We start from the raw sequence: 17,343 nt of genomic DNA on the forward strand, positions 1-17,343 counted from the left end.
TCACAATATTTATTTATTGTCTCTATTTCCTTACCTGTACCACTCACTTTTCATTATTGACTTCTGCTCTACCCACTAGGTTTTTCTTATCCTCGTTCTTTGTGACCTCTCAGTAGCTTTTTATATTCCTAGACTTTATCTTTAAAAACTCATGATTCTACAAGATGAAATAAAAATCTAAAATCTGCTCTGAAACTCTTACTTCCTCAGATCATTTCCTAACTCAGTTATGTGATTTCATAATGCCTGGGTACTGAGTAACCCCTTTCCCCATCTAACCCTCTTCTTTTCAGCTTCTTTTTCTAATGAGTTTATCTTTTCCTATTAGACTGTGAGTTCCTTGAGATCAGGGACTATTTTATGCCTTTCTTTGTATCTCTAGCACTTAGCACAGTGCCCATCACATAGCAGGTGCTTAATAAATTTTTATCGAAACTTTACAACATTGCTTCTCTGCTTAAGAAGTCAGGTAATGAGAGAATGTGAACAAAATCAGATTTGGGGTGCAAGGCATGAATACCCATTAATGGGGATGGAAGGGTTGGAGATCAGGAAAGACTTCACATAGATGGTTTTGTTTGAGCTGAGAGTTCAGGGAAACTAGCGATTCTGGGACTGAGGAAAAGGGGGAATATATTCCAGGTATGAGACAACCAATGCAAAGGCCTTGGACAGAGCGCTATGTAGGAAGAATGGTAAGGCCAATTTGGTGGACTGCAGTATATGTGAATTGGGGAATAATTTATGATAAAGGATAGAAAAGTAGGTGTAAAGGGCTTTTAAAAACTGTACACTTGAGTTGATAGTTGATTCTAGATGTAAAATGAACCACTGGAGTTTATTGAGCAGGAGAGTGACATAGTTAGACCTTCTTTGTAGGAAAATCACTTCGGTAGCTGTGTGGCTAATGGTTTGGGATGAAATGAGGCAGGGAGAGACTAATAATCAGGCTATTGCAGTATACAAGGGGGTGTTAATGTGGACTTGAGAAAGAGACTTGTTTAAGGATTTGTTGTTAAATTTTTTTTTATCTTTCCATTTTAAAAACAATTTTTTTAATATAAGTATTTTTTTATGGTTACACGATTCATGTTCTTTCCCTCTCCTTTTTCCCTCCCCTCTCCCCCAAGCTGACAAGCAGTTCCATTGGGTTAAACATGTATTATCACTCAATACCTATTTCCATATTATTCATTTTTGTAATAATTTTAAAAAACCAAAACTCTACATCCGGTACCCATATAAACAAATGTTTTCCTTCTGTTTCTACTCCCACAGTTCTTTCTCTCAGTGTGGGATAATATTCTTGCTCATAAATCTCTCAGGATTGTCCTGGATCATTGCATTGCTATCAGTAGCAAAGTCAATTACATTTAATAGTACCACAATGTTTCAGTCTCTGTGTACCATGTTCTCCTGGTTCTGCTCATTTCACTCTGCATCAGTCCATGTAGGTCTTTCCAGCTTATATAGAATTCAAGCAGTTCATCGTTCCTTATTACACAGCAGTATTCCATCACACTTTGTTCAGCCATTCCCCAATTGAGAGACACCCCCTCATTTTCCAATTTTTTGCCACCACAAAAAGTGCAGCTATGAATATTTTTATACAAACATTTTTTCATTGTTATCTCTTTGGGGCACAAACCTAGTAGTAGTATTGCTGAATCAAAGGGCAAGCATTCTTTTAAATCCCTTTGGGCATAATTCCAAATTGTTCTCCAGAATGTTTGGATCAATTTACAATTCTGCCAGCAGTGTATTAGTGTCCCAATTTTTCCACATCCCCTCCAACATTTATTATTTTCCTTTACTTTCATTTTGGTCATTATCATTAAATCTTAAGCTTATTTTCTGGATCAGTGGGAAAAGATCACAAATAACTTTTAAAATATAAAACTTGATAACATCCTTACTAGAGTAGCATGGAAATAATTTAAAATCTTTTTATTCTTTGACACAGAAGATGGGAAGATTCCAAAGCTACCTTTTCCCAGATTTTGTTTTAAATCTTCTTTCATTCTCTAGTTCATTTTAGAATCAGAGGACTTCTGAGCTAGAAGAGGCCTTTGAGATCATTTAGTTCCATCTCCCTTTTTGTGGACCAGGAAAGTGAGGCTCAGGAAATGAACCATCTTACCCAAAGTCACAGAGACTTAGTGGGCAGAATGGGATTTAGATCACACAGCTCTAGAATGCATACCAAACTGCCATACTTGCCTCTCTGATTTTATCCTGTGTTCCTGATTTGAGTTCAGAATTCCACTGCTTAATTGTTATGTTATCTGGATGAAATGCATTTATTATGAAGCAAGTTCAATTCCTTTTTTTAGAACATATTTTACAGAACATATTATTTAAAATAAAAAAAAAATGAAAAGTAAACAAGCTTTTCTTTTCTCTCCCTCTCACCTGCTTAGCTCCAACTCTCATTTGGGGAAAAAAAGATTAAAAACCCTTATAACATATTTGTAGTCAAGAAAAGGAGATTTCCATATTGGCACATCCAAAAATGTGTTTCATTCTGAATCTTGAGCCTTTCATTTAACTGGCTAGAGCAGTGATGGCAAATCTTTTAGAGACCTCGTGCTCTACCCTCCCCTAACCCTCAGCATGTGCCATGCCCTACCCCTCCCACTGAGTTTTAGGCCCACCTCCCCCTCTTTACCCCACACAGGGGAGGGAGAAAGTGCTCCCATTGGGCTGCTGGTGGAGGAATGGGTGAAGTGAGGAATGGCCTCAGCAAGTGTAGAGACGGGGAGGGGAGTGGCCTGAGCATTCTGCTCCCCTTCATTTCTGTTGCCTGTGCACCCATACCATAGGTTTGCCATCACTGGGCTAGAGGTAGTTAGCATGCTTCATCTTCAGTCTCTTGGAATCATGACTGGCTATTCCATTGATCAGAATTTTCAAGTCTTTCCAAGTTGTTTTTCTTTATAATGTTATTGCATAAATTGTTCTCTTGGTTTTGCTTATTTCATCAGTTTTCCCTGAAACTATCCATTTCATCATTTTTTACAGTGTGGTAATATTCTATTGTATCCCTAAGTCATAATTTGTTTAATCACTCTCATATAGATAGTTTCCAGTTTTTTGCTACTACAAGAGTTACTGTAAATGTTTTCATAAACTTGGACTCTTTTCTTCTTTTAAAAATCTACTCATTGTTGGAATACTATTGTGCTCAAAGGAATAATGAACTGGAGGAATTGTATGTGAACTGGAATGACCTCCAGGAATTGATGCAGAGTGAAAGGAGCAGATCTAGGAGAACATTATACACAGGGACTGATACACTGTTGCATAATCGAACATAATGGACTTCTCTACTAGCAGCAATGCAGGGATCCAGGATAATTCTGAGGGACTTATGAGAAAGAATGCTGTCCACACCCAGAGAAAGAACTGTGGAAGTAGAAACACAGAAGAAAAACAACTGTTTGAACACATGGGTTGATGGGGATATTATTGGGGATGTAGACTCTAAATGATCCCCTAGTGCAAATATCAACAATATAGAAATAGGTCTTGATAAATGATACATGAAAACACAGTGGAATTGCATGTCAACTATGGGAGGAGGTGGGATAATGGGAGGGAAAGAACATGAATTTTGTAATCATGGAAAAATATTCTTAATTAATTAATTAAATAAATTTTTCAGAAAAAAAAATCTACTCATTGTGTACACCTAGTAGTATTATTGCTAGCAAATTTTGGGAACAGAATTCCAAACTGCTTTCTAGAATGGACTAATTCACCATTCCATCAATAGCACTTTAGCATTTTCCTATAGCCCATTCTACAACTGTCATTTTCTTTTTTTTTGGCTATCTTTGCTAATATCATGGGTATGAGGTAGAACCTCAGAGTTTTCTTAATTTGCATTTCTCTATCAGTGATTTGGAACCTTTTTCTTTATACTTGTTTAAAACTTGCATGTCTTCCTTTGAAACTGCCAAACCATTGTTATTTTAATAGAAATAATGTGTCTTATGATATTTTAAATAAATTTTTGGTCCATCTATTTTAACTTTCATTGTTTTTAACTTTGATGTTCACCTAAACAGATGTGATGCTAGCATAGCTAGATTGTCTGCAGAGCATAAAACAACATATGAAGGTCTTCAACACTTGAACAAAGAACAGCAGGCTGCCAAACTTATTTTGGAAACTAAAATCAAAGATGCAGAAGGACAGGTATGGTATTTTAAGAGTAACCTGGTAAAATGGTTGGTTTGCAGTTAGCACAGATGCCATGAGTTTGATGGTTTCTTGAAACAGATGAACAAAATTAAAAAAAAATATTAGGGCTGGTTTTATGCAGAACTGGAAGAACTTTTTCACTTCTTCCTTTCCTCTGTCATCTTTAGATTTTTAGCAGAGTGGTTTTTCATATCATCTTATTTGTTTGTATATTGCATATATGAAAGGAAATGATGTCATTGTGCGACATATGGTCAAAAGAACCTAGAGAAATTCCCGAGTGTATTTTGGGTGGTCTGGTGGCATGGTTCTGTCTGTAGTGTTAAGAGGTCCAGGTGGTCTGTTCTAAGAGATCTGAATCAGTCCCAGATCATTTATAATTCATAAAACCCTTAAAAGCTCACTTGATTGCAGGGACATCATGAAGATTTATATCTGCCCTATGGTAGGTATGAACTTACTCCCTTCTGGAGATTTTCTAAACTTAGCCTAGACCATTCCTAGTCAGAGAAACCCAGTATAGAAGATACCTTCCTTTCCATCTCCCCAATTTGTTGTTGTTCAGTCATGGCTAAATTTTTGTGACCCCATAAATCATAGCAGCCAGACCTTTCTATCCTCCATTATCTATCCAAGTCTGTCCAAGCTTATGTTCATTGCTTCCATGACACCATCTACCCATCTCATCCTCTGCCATCCCCTTCTCTCAAGGTCTTTTCCAATGAGTCCTGTCTTCTCATTGTGTGGTCAGAGTATTTAAGCTTTACCTTCAGTATTTGTTCTTCCAAAGAATAGTCTGAATTAATTTTTTTAAATATTGACTGATTTGATCTTCTTGCTGTCCAAGGGACTCTCAAAAGTCTTCTCCAGCACTACAATACAAAAGCATTGATTCTGTGAGGCCTAGCTTTCGTTATAGTCCAACTTTGTAGCCAAATATTAGTTCTGGAAAAAACATAGCTTTGACTATTATGGACCCTAGTTAGCTTTTTGTTTTTTGGTATGTTGTCCAGATTTTCCATAGTTTTCCTTCCAATGAGTAAACATCTTTTAATTTCATGACTTTAGTCACATCTACAGTGATCTTTGAGCCCAAGAATATAAAATCTGACACTTTTTCCCTTTTTCTCCATCTGTTTGCCAAGAAGTGATGGGACCAGTTGCCATGATTTTAGTTTAGGGTTTGTTTTTTTTTTATGTAAAGCTTCAAGCCAACTTTTACACTTTTCTCTTTCACCTTCATCAAGAGGCTTCTTAGTTCTTAACTTTCTGCCATCACAGTGATATCATCTGCATATCTAAGATTTTTGATATTTCTCCCAGCAATATTTCCAGTTTATTGGATTTCACATGTTGCACTCTGGATTCAAGTTTAAATGACAGTATATGACTTTGTCATAATTGTTTTCCAATTTAAACTAATCATTTGTTCCATATTCAGTTCTAACTGTTGTTTCTTAATTCTTATACAGATTCCTTAGGATGATCTAATACTCCCTTTTTTCTCTCTCTTTTTTTAGTGATATATAGAATTTTATTGGTCTTTTTTTTTTTAAAACCCTTAACTTCCATCTTGGAATCAATACTGTGTATTGGCTCCAAGGCAGAAGAGTAGTAAGGGTAGGCAATAGGGGTCAAGTAACTTGTCCAGGGTCACACAGCTGGGAAGTGTCTGAGGCCAGATTTGAACCTAGGACCTCCCATCTCTAGGCCTGGCTCTAAATCCACTGAGCTACCCAGCTGCATCCACTCCCTTCTCTTTTGAGGATTTGCCACATTTTGTTGTGATCCACATAGTCAGAGGCTTTAGTGTAGTCAATGAAGCAGAAGTAGATTTCTTTTTAAACCCTTACCTTCCATCTTGGAATCAATACTCTGTATTGGTTCCAAGGCAGAAGAGTGGTAAGGACTAGGCAGTGGGGGGGGTCAAGTGACTTGCCCAGGGTCACACAACTAGGAAGTGTCTGAGGCCAGATTTGAACCTAGGACCTCCTGCCTCTAGGTCTGGCTCTCAATCTACTGAGCCACCTAGCTGTCCCCAGAAATAGATTTTTTAAAAGTGTAATTTTATTTTTAAAATATTTTTCCATGGTTACATGATTCATGTTTTTTTTCCCTCCCCTTTTTTCTCCCCCTTCCCAGAGCTGACAACAAATTCCACTGGGTTAAACATGCATTATCACTCAAAACCTATTTTTATATTATTCATTTTTGTAATAGTCTTTTTTCAAAACCCCAAATCATATACCCATGTAAACAAGTGATAAATCGTATATTTTTCTTCTGCATTTCTACTCCCACAGTTCTTTCTCTAGCTGTGGATAGCATTCTTTCTCATAAGTCCCTTGGGACTGTCCTCTATCATTACATTGCTTTTAGTAGCAAAGTCTGTTACATTTGATTGTCCCACAATGTTTCACTTACTATGTATATAGCGTTCTCCTGGTTATGTTCATCTCACTCTGCATCAGTTCATGGAGGTCCTTCCAGTTCTTATAGAAATCAAGCAATTCACCATTCTTTATAGAACAATAGTATTCCATCACCCATCATATACCACAATTTGTTCAGTCATTTCCCAATTGAGGAACATTCCCTCATTTTTCAATTTTTTGCCACTACAAAAAGTGCAGCTACACATATTTTTGTACTAACAGATCCTTTCCCATTTTTTTAAATCTCTTTGAGATACAAACCTAGTAGTGGTATTGTTGGATCAAAGGACATGCATTCTTTTAAAGCCCTTCGGGCAGAATTCCAAATTGCCTTCCAGAGTGGTTGGATCAAGAAGTAGATGTTTTTCTGGAACTCTCTTACTTTCTCCACAATCCAGCAAATGTTGGCAATTTGTTTCTATTCATCTTTGAAAACCAGCATGTGCTTTTGGTAATTTTCAGTTCACATATTGCTGAGGCAGAATCTTAAGCATAATCTTGTGGACATGTAAAATGAGTGTAATCGTTCAGTAATTTGAACATTCTTTGGCTTTGTCCTTTTTTAGATTTGGGATATAAACTAATCTCTTTTCCAATCTAGTGGCCATTGTGGAGTTTTCCAAATTTGTAGGCACATTGAGGACAATATATTTGTTTTAATTTTAATTGTTTTAGAAAATTTTTCCATGGTTACATGATTTATATTCTTACTCTCCCTATTCCCCCCCCCCCCCCAGTCGGCATGCATTTCCACTGGTTTTAACGTGTGCCATCAATCAAGACCTATTTCCGTATTATTGATAGTTGCATTGGTGTGGTCCTTTCGGGTCTACATCCCAAATCATGTCTGCATCAACCCATGCATTCAAGCAGTTGTTTTTCTTCTGTGTTTCCACTCCTGTAGTTCTTCCTCTGAATGTGGGTAGCGTTCTTTTCCATAAGTCCCTCAGAGCTGTCCTGGGTCATTGCATTGCTGCTAGTAGAGAAGTCCATTAATTTTGATTTTATCACAGTGTATTGGTCTCTGTGTACAATGTTCTTCTGGCTCTGCTTCTTTTACTCTGCATCAATTCCTGGAAGTCATTCCAGTTCACATGGAATTCCTCTAGTTTATTATTCCTTTGAGCACAATAGTATTCCATAACCAGCATATACCACAATTTGTTCAGCCCCAGTTGAAGGGCATACCCTTGTTTTCCAGTTTTTTGCCACCACAAAGAGCGAGGCTATAAATTTTTTTGTACAATTCTTTTTCCTTATGATCACTTTGGGGTACAAACCCAGCAATGGTATGGCTGGATCAAAGGGCAGGCAGTCTAGTGCTCTTTGGGCATAGTTTGAGGACAATATTTTAACAGTGTCATCTTTTAGGATTTTAACTAGCTCAGTTGGAATTCTATCACTTCCATTAGTCTTATTGTTAGCAGTATTTTTTAAGGTTCACTTGACTTAATTCTCCAGAATGTCTGGCTCTAGATCAGTAACCACACCATCATGGTTATAGGTGATCTTAAGATCTTTCTTACATAGTTCTTGTGTGTTCTTATTGTCTTATCATTATGTTTTCTCCTTCTTCTAAGTCCCTACCATTTTTATCTTTTATCATGTCCATTTTTTCATGAAACATTCCCGTGATATTTAAAATTTTAGTGAAGAGATCTCTTATATTTCTTGTTCTATTGTTTCCTTACATTTCTTTGCACTGCTCATTTAAGTAAATCTTTTTATCTTTTCTTATTAGTCTCTGAAATTCTGCAGCCAGCTGGGTATATCTTTCCCTTTCTCCTTTCCCTTTTGCTTTCTTTCTTTCCTGAGTTATTTGTAAAACTTTGTCAGAGCCATTTTCCTTTCTTGCTCTTCTTTTTCTCTAAGATATTTTTTGTTGATATCTCCTGAACAGTATTGTAAACCTTTATCTAGAGTTCTTTAGGCACTTCTATCTACCAGATCTCATCCCTCAAATCTATTTATCACTGCCACTTCATATAGGACATATTATTTAGGTCATACCTATACAGTCTACCATTATTTAAGTTCCCATCCTTGGGCATTCTCCACCACCAGGGTTAACTTGTAAAAGTGTGGACATCAGCTGATATATTTGCCTATGCATTCTCCCAAGTGCATCTGATTGCACCAATCAATTTGGGATGAATTGGCAGGGCCAGGAAGTGGGGACCATAGCATAGTCTAGGAATAGAGCTACTTTGCCTTCCTCTTCTACAATCCTTATATTGAGCCTTAATTATAGTTGTTGGGAAGGGATCTCTGAGAAGTGGATGACCTAGGTTTCAATTAGTAAGACAGAAGTATTCCTTTTCCCCAGAAAAGGATGTAGCAAGATGGTTAAGCACAATTGTTTGTTATGGGGACAAGGGAATAAACAATTTTACAGTACCTGCTCTGGGTTAAGAACTGTGCTAAGCCTGGGTAATTCACAAAGCAACCTCATTATTTTTGGTTAAACATAGCCATTCGTGCTGATGTCAAAGCAAAGCACAAAATAAGAAAGCTATAGGCTTTTATAAGTTGTTTATAGCTGCAACCTGGGACCCCTTGTCTCTTGAGTAGGGCCTTGTCAGAACCTGACAAAATGAGAATGGTTCTAGTTACGTTATTGAAATTGCCAAGAGATTGGAGGGCTCATAATCACTCAGAAGGTATAGAGATTGCAGGAAAATGTGCATTTTATTAGCCAGTCAGTTAGAAAAAAGAAGACATAGGGGCATTGGTTTGGACTCTTAGGAAGAGATGAGGTGGGAACTCAGTTCCATAATTGTGGCTATGATAATGGAAAAGAGGCACTAGATAAATCTGGTCTAGGGTAGTTCTTTCCAGCAGAAAGGTTGAATTGGGCCTTATGTCCAGTAGATACTTAAAGCTTCCATGCCAATCAATATTAGTAGACATTTCTGATCTGAAGGAATGGGAGGAAAAGGGTAGGAAGTGGGAAGATTATTTTCTTCCTCTTCTTCCTCCTCTTAAGTTCTTTTTTCCTTAGTACATATGGAATATTTTCAATGCTTTAATAGAAAATCTTCATGAATTAGTATGGATCCTTCCTGCCTCCCTCTCCTCATTTCCCCCCTGCCCCCAGGTTGAATTTCTGGTGATGAGTATCTCTGAGTCCAGGTAGGCTGATCCTAGGTCAGTGGATCATAGCCCATTATTGGGCCAGCATAGAAGCTTTTCCAGACTGATGGTATTTGCCAGAGCTTGTACTTCACTGGTATATTCCTTAAGAACTCTGTTACTTTCTCACCATGATGAATGGTGAATGGAAGGTTTATAACAGAGATGCTAAATAAGAGTATTGATTACTTTAAAATTTCTTAATATAATTAATGAATTTCTCTTTTTTTGAACTTTTTGTAAAGGTTTGTATAGATGATAGTCTCTAAGGTACCTTGTTAGCTCTTAATCTGCAATTCTATGATCCCATAGGTAATTTTAAAGTGTGAATTACTTTTTTCAGATTTCTCAGCTTTTAAGCAGAGTTGACCTGTCAATATCAGAGCAAAGCACAAAGCTGAAAATGACCCACAGAGATAGCAACCATCAGCTTCACCTTTTGGACATTAAGTGAGTAGCCATTGTTCTAAGAAATAATTTTTCTCAGTTGAGAAATTTCAATTTAGCAAATTATTAAGTGCGTACTATATATAATGTAGGAGCTTAGTTGGACCAAGTGGAATTGATTTGTGAGTTTCTGCAGTGTTTTGTTCTTAATTGCTATGCTATTCATATACTACTATTTCTGATCTTCTTAAATCTTTTAACAGTTTTAAGAACGAATATAACCTATTTAGAGAGAAGTGCTCATTTGCTGGTGGAAATTCTCTTAGAATGAGAAAGCGGGGAAGGACTCATATATAAATATTTATAACTGCAGTTTTTTATTATAGCAAAGAGCTGGAAATGAAATGAGTAATCTATCAATTGGAGAATGGCTGAACAAATTATATTTTATAAATGTAATGGAGAATTATTGCATTACTGAATAAGAAATAATGAAGAGGGATGAAGAGAAATGGGAGAAAACTTGTATAAACTAATACCACATAAAGTGAGTAGAACTGTTTTGTACAGTGACTACAATAGCATAAAGACAATACTTTTTTTAAACCCTTATCTTTTGTCTTAGAATTTATACCAGTTCCAAAGGTAATAGATATGCAAGATCTAGGCCTGGGGTCGGCAACATATGGCTCTTGAGCTATATCTGGCTCTTTTGAGGGCCAGATATGGCTCTTTCTGCAGGAGCCATAAAGTCATTTTTTTTTCGGGCACTGTTACAGGAGCGCACACTGTGAGCACTGTATGGCTCTCATGAAAATACATTTTAAAAAATGTGGCGTTTATGGCTCTCATGACTAAAAGGTTGCCGACCCCTGATCTAGGCAATTGGGGTTAAGTGACTTGCTTAGGGCCACGCAGCTAGGAAGTGTTTGAGGCCAGATTTGAACTGTCTTCTAAGATTAACATTTTGAAAGACTTCAATAAAGTCATTGATTTTAGAGGTACACTCTTATGCCAAAGAGGACTGCCCCTAATTGACTTTTTGTCAGTGCAGCTAGCTATCATTGGTTCATTGTTTTTGTCCTCTTTTCATTTATCCCCAAATTTAAAGTCTTAAAATAAAACTTTAATAAAGTCAGTAAAAATGCCAGAAGATTGATGAAGAAGCATGCTTCTTTCCTCTTTGTTGGAGAGGTGGTAGAATACAGATATAGAATGGGACATGCATTTGCAGATAGGACTATCAACCAAAGGGAAGGCTTTTATTTGGAAAATGGGAGTTGGAGAGTTAGAGAAAATTCAAATTAGAGATAATGTTACAAATAAGAGGGAAGAGAGGAAAGAAAAGAGCATCAATGAAACTTTTCAACAAAAATGCAGCTGAGATCAGAGGAGTTATTCACAAAAGGACAAAGACAAACCAGGCATATTGTTATGGTGTGGGCATGACTCAGGCCAGTTCCTGGTAGTTCAGATTTTATACTGGAAAAAAATGAGATCGTTCCACTGTTAACAAAAGGAAAATTTACTTTGCCAGAGCTAGAGAAGGATTTTCAATGAGGCTCAGGTTTCAGAACCCCTTGAGTTGATTCAGCTGAGTGAAGCACCCATTGTAATTCCCCAGATAAGGATATGAAGGCTCCTCTACTACTCAGTCTGAGCCCTTACTCCTCTGAACCAGGGAAGACTGGAGGAATATCTTGATGTTATTTAAGGAAAATTAGCCTACCCTGCATGGGCAGATGGGTCAGGATGTTGCTGTTCCCACATATATTAAATTTAACATGTTAAATTAATGGATTCACATGTAATCTCCACTTTCTGGTCTTTGTTTATAGAAATATTAATGTTTGTTGATTTTCTAGTTCATTATAAAAAAACAAAATAAACTTCTCTTGAGTTTACCTTTTTGAATTTGCCATTTGCAAATGAGCAGAAGAGATGTAGGCCAGATGAAAATCCTTCTTGTATTTTCATTAGTTTTACTGTATTAGCAAGAAAGTGCTTTTGTAAACTTGTTTTTATAAACTTTGGGAATGGTTTTTCAAACTTTACCAAATATTTTCCATTTTGTCTTTTATTATTTCAGCAGTTGGTATAGGAGACCTAGCTGAGTATGCTTGCTTTGGTAAATTAATCTTGAATTTTTTTCTTTTGCAATGTTTGGGTGAAATGAATGAGAGAACAGAAGCAGCAAAGGAGATCAGTTATGGTCCAAGTGGGGAAAATTTATTTTAAGTAGTAGATATTTATTATTACTCATAGTTTATAATTAGTCTGTACTAGTACATTTTGGGTTTCCTGACTTTCTTCATCTCATAATGGAATTCCAAATGGCTCAACCTCCATAAAGAATGTTCATGCATACACATCAAGGTCCATTTTATTTTCAAGAACTTCAGAATTACATTATTGAGCCAAACACAAATGTCCTTTCATGTCTAGAATTTTACCTAATAGAAACACTGAAAAATATATTGAAGAGTGGAACTATTAAGATAAGGCATGTATACCATAACATTCCATTTTTTGGAAGTCTATAATGGGTCTATTTAAAAAATTATCTTAAACTATATTAATAACTATATAAATTTAAATTTCTATGCCTCTTGAAGAAATAAATGCTATAAATGTCAAACATGAAGGGATCCCTACTAATTCTAGTCTTTCATTGATGACCAATTTTATGTTCACTCTACCCCATTCTCAGGTTTTTATAAATGTTACTTTTCAACCTTCATCACTCTTTAGTTCCCAGTGGCCTCAAGTACTTTTCTAGGGTTTCTGCTATGATCCTTCTTATCAATTTAGGCACACTGGGCAATTTGGAAGTATTTTAGTGTTGTGGTCATCATAGCAATTACCTACACATTTTAGTTAACAGTTTAACAATTTTACACTTTAGTTATTTTAGGACCTCTCCCCCTACAAAGATCAAGGTAATTGCTTTCTTCTTTTGGTATGCCTTAAAGAACTTGTTATTGTAATCTCTAGAATCTTTTGTAAAATATTTCATTTTATAGCCCACCTAATTTATTATTTTCACTTGATATGCTAAATTTTGTGGGGATTCTCTATTCTCATTTAGATTATTGATTAAAAAAAGATGTCCATTCCCGCCGGAATAGCTTTTTACATTTTGTCATATGGGGGATTCCCCTCCTCTCAAGTTGCAAGAGCATGGTAATACTTTATTCTACATTCACTGTCTTCAAGATGAATTTTCACGTGTCTGATTTGATTTTGCTTTTTGTCCTTAGCACAGATTTTAATCCTGGGCTTTCAGTGAATTCTTTAAATAGTCTCCAGACTTCCTGTAGATTAGTCACTTTAATTCTTCCTTTTATTTCCTTCCCTAGTTATTGTACCATGGTTGCTAAAAATGAATAACTGTGATAGATTTCTTTAGTTTTGCTTCTCTTAGAATGAATGGTGAATTGTGTTGTGATTACTCAGTGGTTTACTTTTTTTTTTTAAAACCCTTCTGTCTTGGAATCAGCACAAGTAATGGGAAGTCAGAAAAATGATAAGGGTTAGGCAACTGGGGTTAAATGGCTTACTCAAGATCACACAGATCAGAGTTATTTGAGGTAAATTTTGAACCCAGGACCTCCCTTTCCAGCCTGGCTCTCTATCTGTTGAGCTGCCTAATTGCTCCTCCATGGTTCATTTTTAATTACTGGTTCTTTGTCCTCATTCAGGACCAAATCCATTATGATTATTTTGAGTTCTAAAAGTGATTTTTCTAGGAATGGCCACTTTCCTATCCTAAAGTCTTCCTTTCTATCTGTCTGGCTAAGACCTTGAACCATTTCATGTTTGGTATTTGAATCAGTAATTGAAGTTTCTCTTTGTTCCTTCCTGGCTTAATTTTGCAGCTTCTTCAATTTTTAACATTTATAACTCAATCTCATTCAGATGAATGATCTTATTTGCCATGTATATTCATAAAAGTATGAAAGTTCCATCAACAGAATTTCCATAGGACTTTTTTGGCTTGTAAGATTCCTTCTTTTTGAGGACTTGTGATTTAGTTAATGTAGAAACTCCCTCCACTAACAGAAATTGCAACTTGTCTATAACTTATAGCCTTATAAAGTTGCCTAAGCATTTAAGAAGTGGTCACACATTTAATAAGTATTAAGAGGTGGAACTTGAACCCAGGTCTTCCTGACTTCTTCAGGCATGCTTAATTATGCTATTGGCACATGACAACATCACAGTAGCTGAAATTCTAAATAAGGAAATAGAAGTGATCCTGAAGATAACAAAGACATGAAAAACAGCTGACCTAGTCCAAATATATATAGAGGAAGACTGTGCTAAAAATGGAATAATATTATGGGCATTCACAAATTGATTCTGAGGGTACCTCAAGGAGGGGAGTATACCAAAGAAAATCTTATTGTTACCTTTAAAAAAAGATGATCAAAAGAATATTAATAACTACCAGCCCATATTTCTATCTTTCCATCTCTAAACCAATTGTATAATACTGATCTATACACACATCAATACTCTCCTTGATACAAACATGAGAAGGGAACTGGCAATATGTTTGTAAGTAATATTTTACTGCAGATTACAGTCTTTACAGTCATTCAACTGACTGGATGAAAGATGTGGGAAATATGAGATCCCATTGTTTGTTGGCTATAAAAAGGCATCGATGTGATAGACCAACACGGCATTATCCATGAATGTGTCCAAATCATACAAAATTCCTTGAAAGATGTAGCAACTGAGGTAATTTAATTTGTCAGTACCAAATTAGACATAAAGATGTTTGCCAACATCATAGAGGAAAGTTCAGAATAAATTCACTATAGATGCTGAAGTTCTTCACATGTTTCTGTTTTCAGATGTGTTGATTTCATCCACTCAAACACTGAAGGGCTTCCCCAATTACTCTACTGTGACTCAAAAGAATTTAGCCTAATTACACACTGGCAAAAACAAGTTGATGGAGCATGCCTCTTGTCCAGACTGATTTATGGTTGGATAGGCAGTTTTTCAGTACATGTACTTTGGAAAGACATCTTATGGACAGGGAGTTGTGCCCATAATTGAAAAGGAGAACTTTTCAAGTGTGGAATTAGACACTGCTTAGCTATGTGACCCTGGGCAAGGCACTTAACCCCAAATGCTTAGCCTTTACCAAACTTTTCTGCCTTAGAATTGTTGACAGCAGGAAAGGTTTTTTTTTTCTTTTTTAAATTTAAAGAGTTTCCTAGATCACCTTTGAAAAATTGCACAGTACTTTTTAATGAGTGCTTTCAACCTAAGAATTTTTAACAGTATTCAGTGAGGCTGTATATCTTTGAATCTTAGAATATCATATTTACTGAGGAATTAAAGTTGCATGTTACTCAGAAGTCATTAGAGAAGCTAAGAATTATGCAAGGGAAAGAGGTATGGAGGGTGTCATCAAAGAGATATATATGACTAGAAGGAGCTTTTCTGAAAAAAAAAAAAAAGAAGCTTTTTTTCAGTTTTTTTTCTGAAACTGTCTTGCATATCATTTTTTATAGCACAATAGTATTTAATCTCCATCATATACCACAGTTTTTTCAGCCACTTCTCAATTTCTTTCTTTTTTCATTCTTTTTTCTTTCTTTCTCTTAATCTCTCTTTTCTTCTAGAATCAAAATAGAAAAGTAAGTGAATGTTCCAATTTGAACCTGTTATTACAAATGCTGTGAACTTAAAAAAAACACCAGTCATATGAATTTTATCTAAATTTGTATTATCTGAAAGAAAAACAACTCTTCTCTAAAATTCTAGTAACTTCAGACTTTCAAAAAACATTCTGCACTTTCTGAGGAATAGCAGGCAGCTCATAGATGAACTTCTTTAACTTAGAGTATTTCCCCTCCCACCTCTTTCCAGGTAGCTAAAAGAAGAAACAAAATTTAAAATGAGTCTCTCAGTGCAAGGACTCTGTCAAGAGTCTCCCTTATTGATTTGCCAAAGAAGATATATCACACATTTACTGAAAGTTTACTAAAGGAAGCAAATAAGTCTGCTTCTATATGCTGACATGAACAAAACCACTGGACTATGGCAACAATTGGAGGAATTGTTTTTGCTCATTTGAAAAGAGGTAAATCCAGGCGTAAACAGGAGAAGCTTGTATAGGACTCTGAAAATAGACTTTAACAAATAAATAGCAACTTCTTTTTTATTTTTAATTAAGTTTATTTATTTAATTAAACAGCAGCTTCTAAGTAAAATTCAATTTTTAACATATAGAGTTAGCTCTGCATTGGTGTCATAAGACCTGGGATCAAGTCCCAGATCCATCACTATCCATCATTTTTTAGCTATATGACCTATGTAAGTTATTTTGTTTTTCTGAGTCTCAGTTTCCTCATCTGGAAAATGGCAAAAATATATTTTCACTATCTTTCATTATAACTTACCTTATAGGATTGTATAGGAAAAGAAATTTATAAGATCATAAAGTCCAAAGAAAATATGAACTATTTTTCTTCCAGTTCTTATTTTCTCATTGCCATAGCCTTTGTTTCTTTTCGGTTCCATATTATAAGGCAGTGTGGGATGTGGTATTGCAGCTTTGAGGTTCTCTAAATACCCTCTGTGAAAAGCAAGGTATATATGGCTCTGCCTTGTGGGAGGAAAGGCTACTTTAGAATCTGTGGGGGGACATATTATTCAAAGGGAAATGTAATTTATATGACATTTTGACATATTTTGTATGAATCTAATAAGGTTTATCAGTATTTAAACTCATTAGCCATAGCAGCATTTAAGCCTTTGTTGCTATTCTAGCTGCCTAATCTAAAGCTATCTTTCCTTCTACCAAGTATGGGAATTATCTGACCCTAAATATTACAGTCCTTTCCTCCACTATCCCACAATTCTTTTGTGTATTTTCTCTAATAGTCTATTTTTTGATGGTTAGGATTACAAAATGTGTATTGACTATAATAACACATTTAAGTAAGAAAAGAAAAGAGCCTTGAACAAGAATTGTTGACCATACTTCATAAGCAAAGATACAAAACCTTAAATGAATAATATGATTTGTGTTGTCCTCAGAAGCATTTTGGCTATGGAACAAGAAATGTAGCTAACTTTTTTTTTATATTTCTGTTTCTATTATTTTACATTCTTACATATAAAAGTGATAAAAATTTAATATTTAATCCACCACAACTCT

The 17,343-nt window shown here is 35.7% G+C and overlaps 1 protein-coding gene across 1 annotated transcript in view; it reads left to right on the plus strand.

Annotated features, from left to right (window-relative positions):
* FAM81A (family with sequence similarity 81 member A) overlaps positions 1-17,343 on the plus strand; it is a 79,766-nt gene that overhangs the window by 54,275 nt on the left and 8,148 nt on the right. Inside the window, exons 5-6 of the mRNA XM_044662382.1 lie at positions 4,071-4,200; positions 10,117-10,223. Coding sequence (XP_044518317.1) covers positions 4,071-4,200; positions 10,117-10,223 — 237 coding nt within the window. The remainder of the gene's footprint in view (positions 1-4,070; positions 4,201-10,116; positions 10,224-17,343) is intronic.

This window comes from Gracilinanus agilis, chromosome 2 (assembly GCF_016433145.1).
Source record: "Gracilinanus agilis isolate LMUSP501 chromosome 2, AgileGrace, whole genome shotgun sequence".
NCBI lineage: Eukaryota > Metazoa > Chordata > Mammalia > Didelphimorphia > Didelphidae > Gracilinanus > Gracilinanus agilis.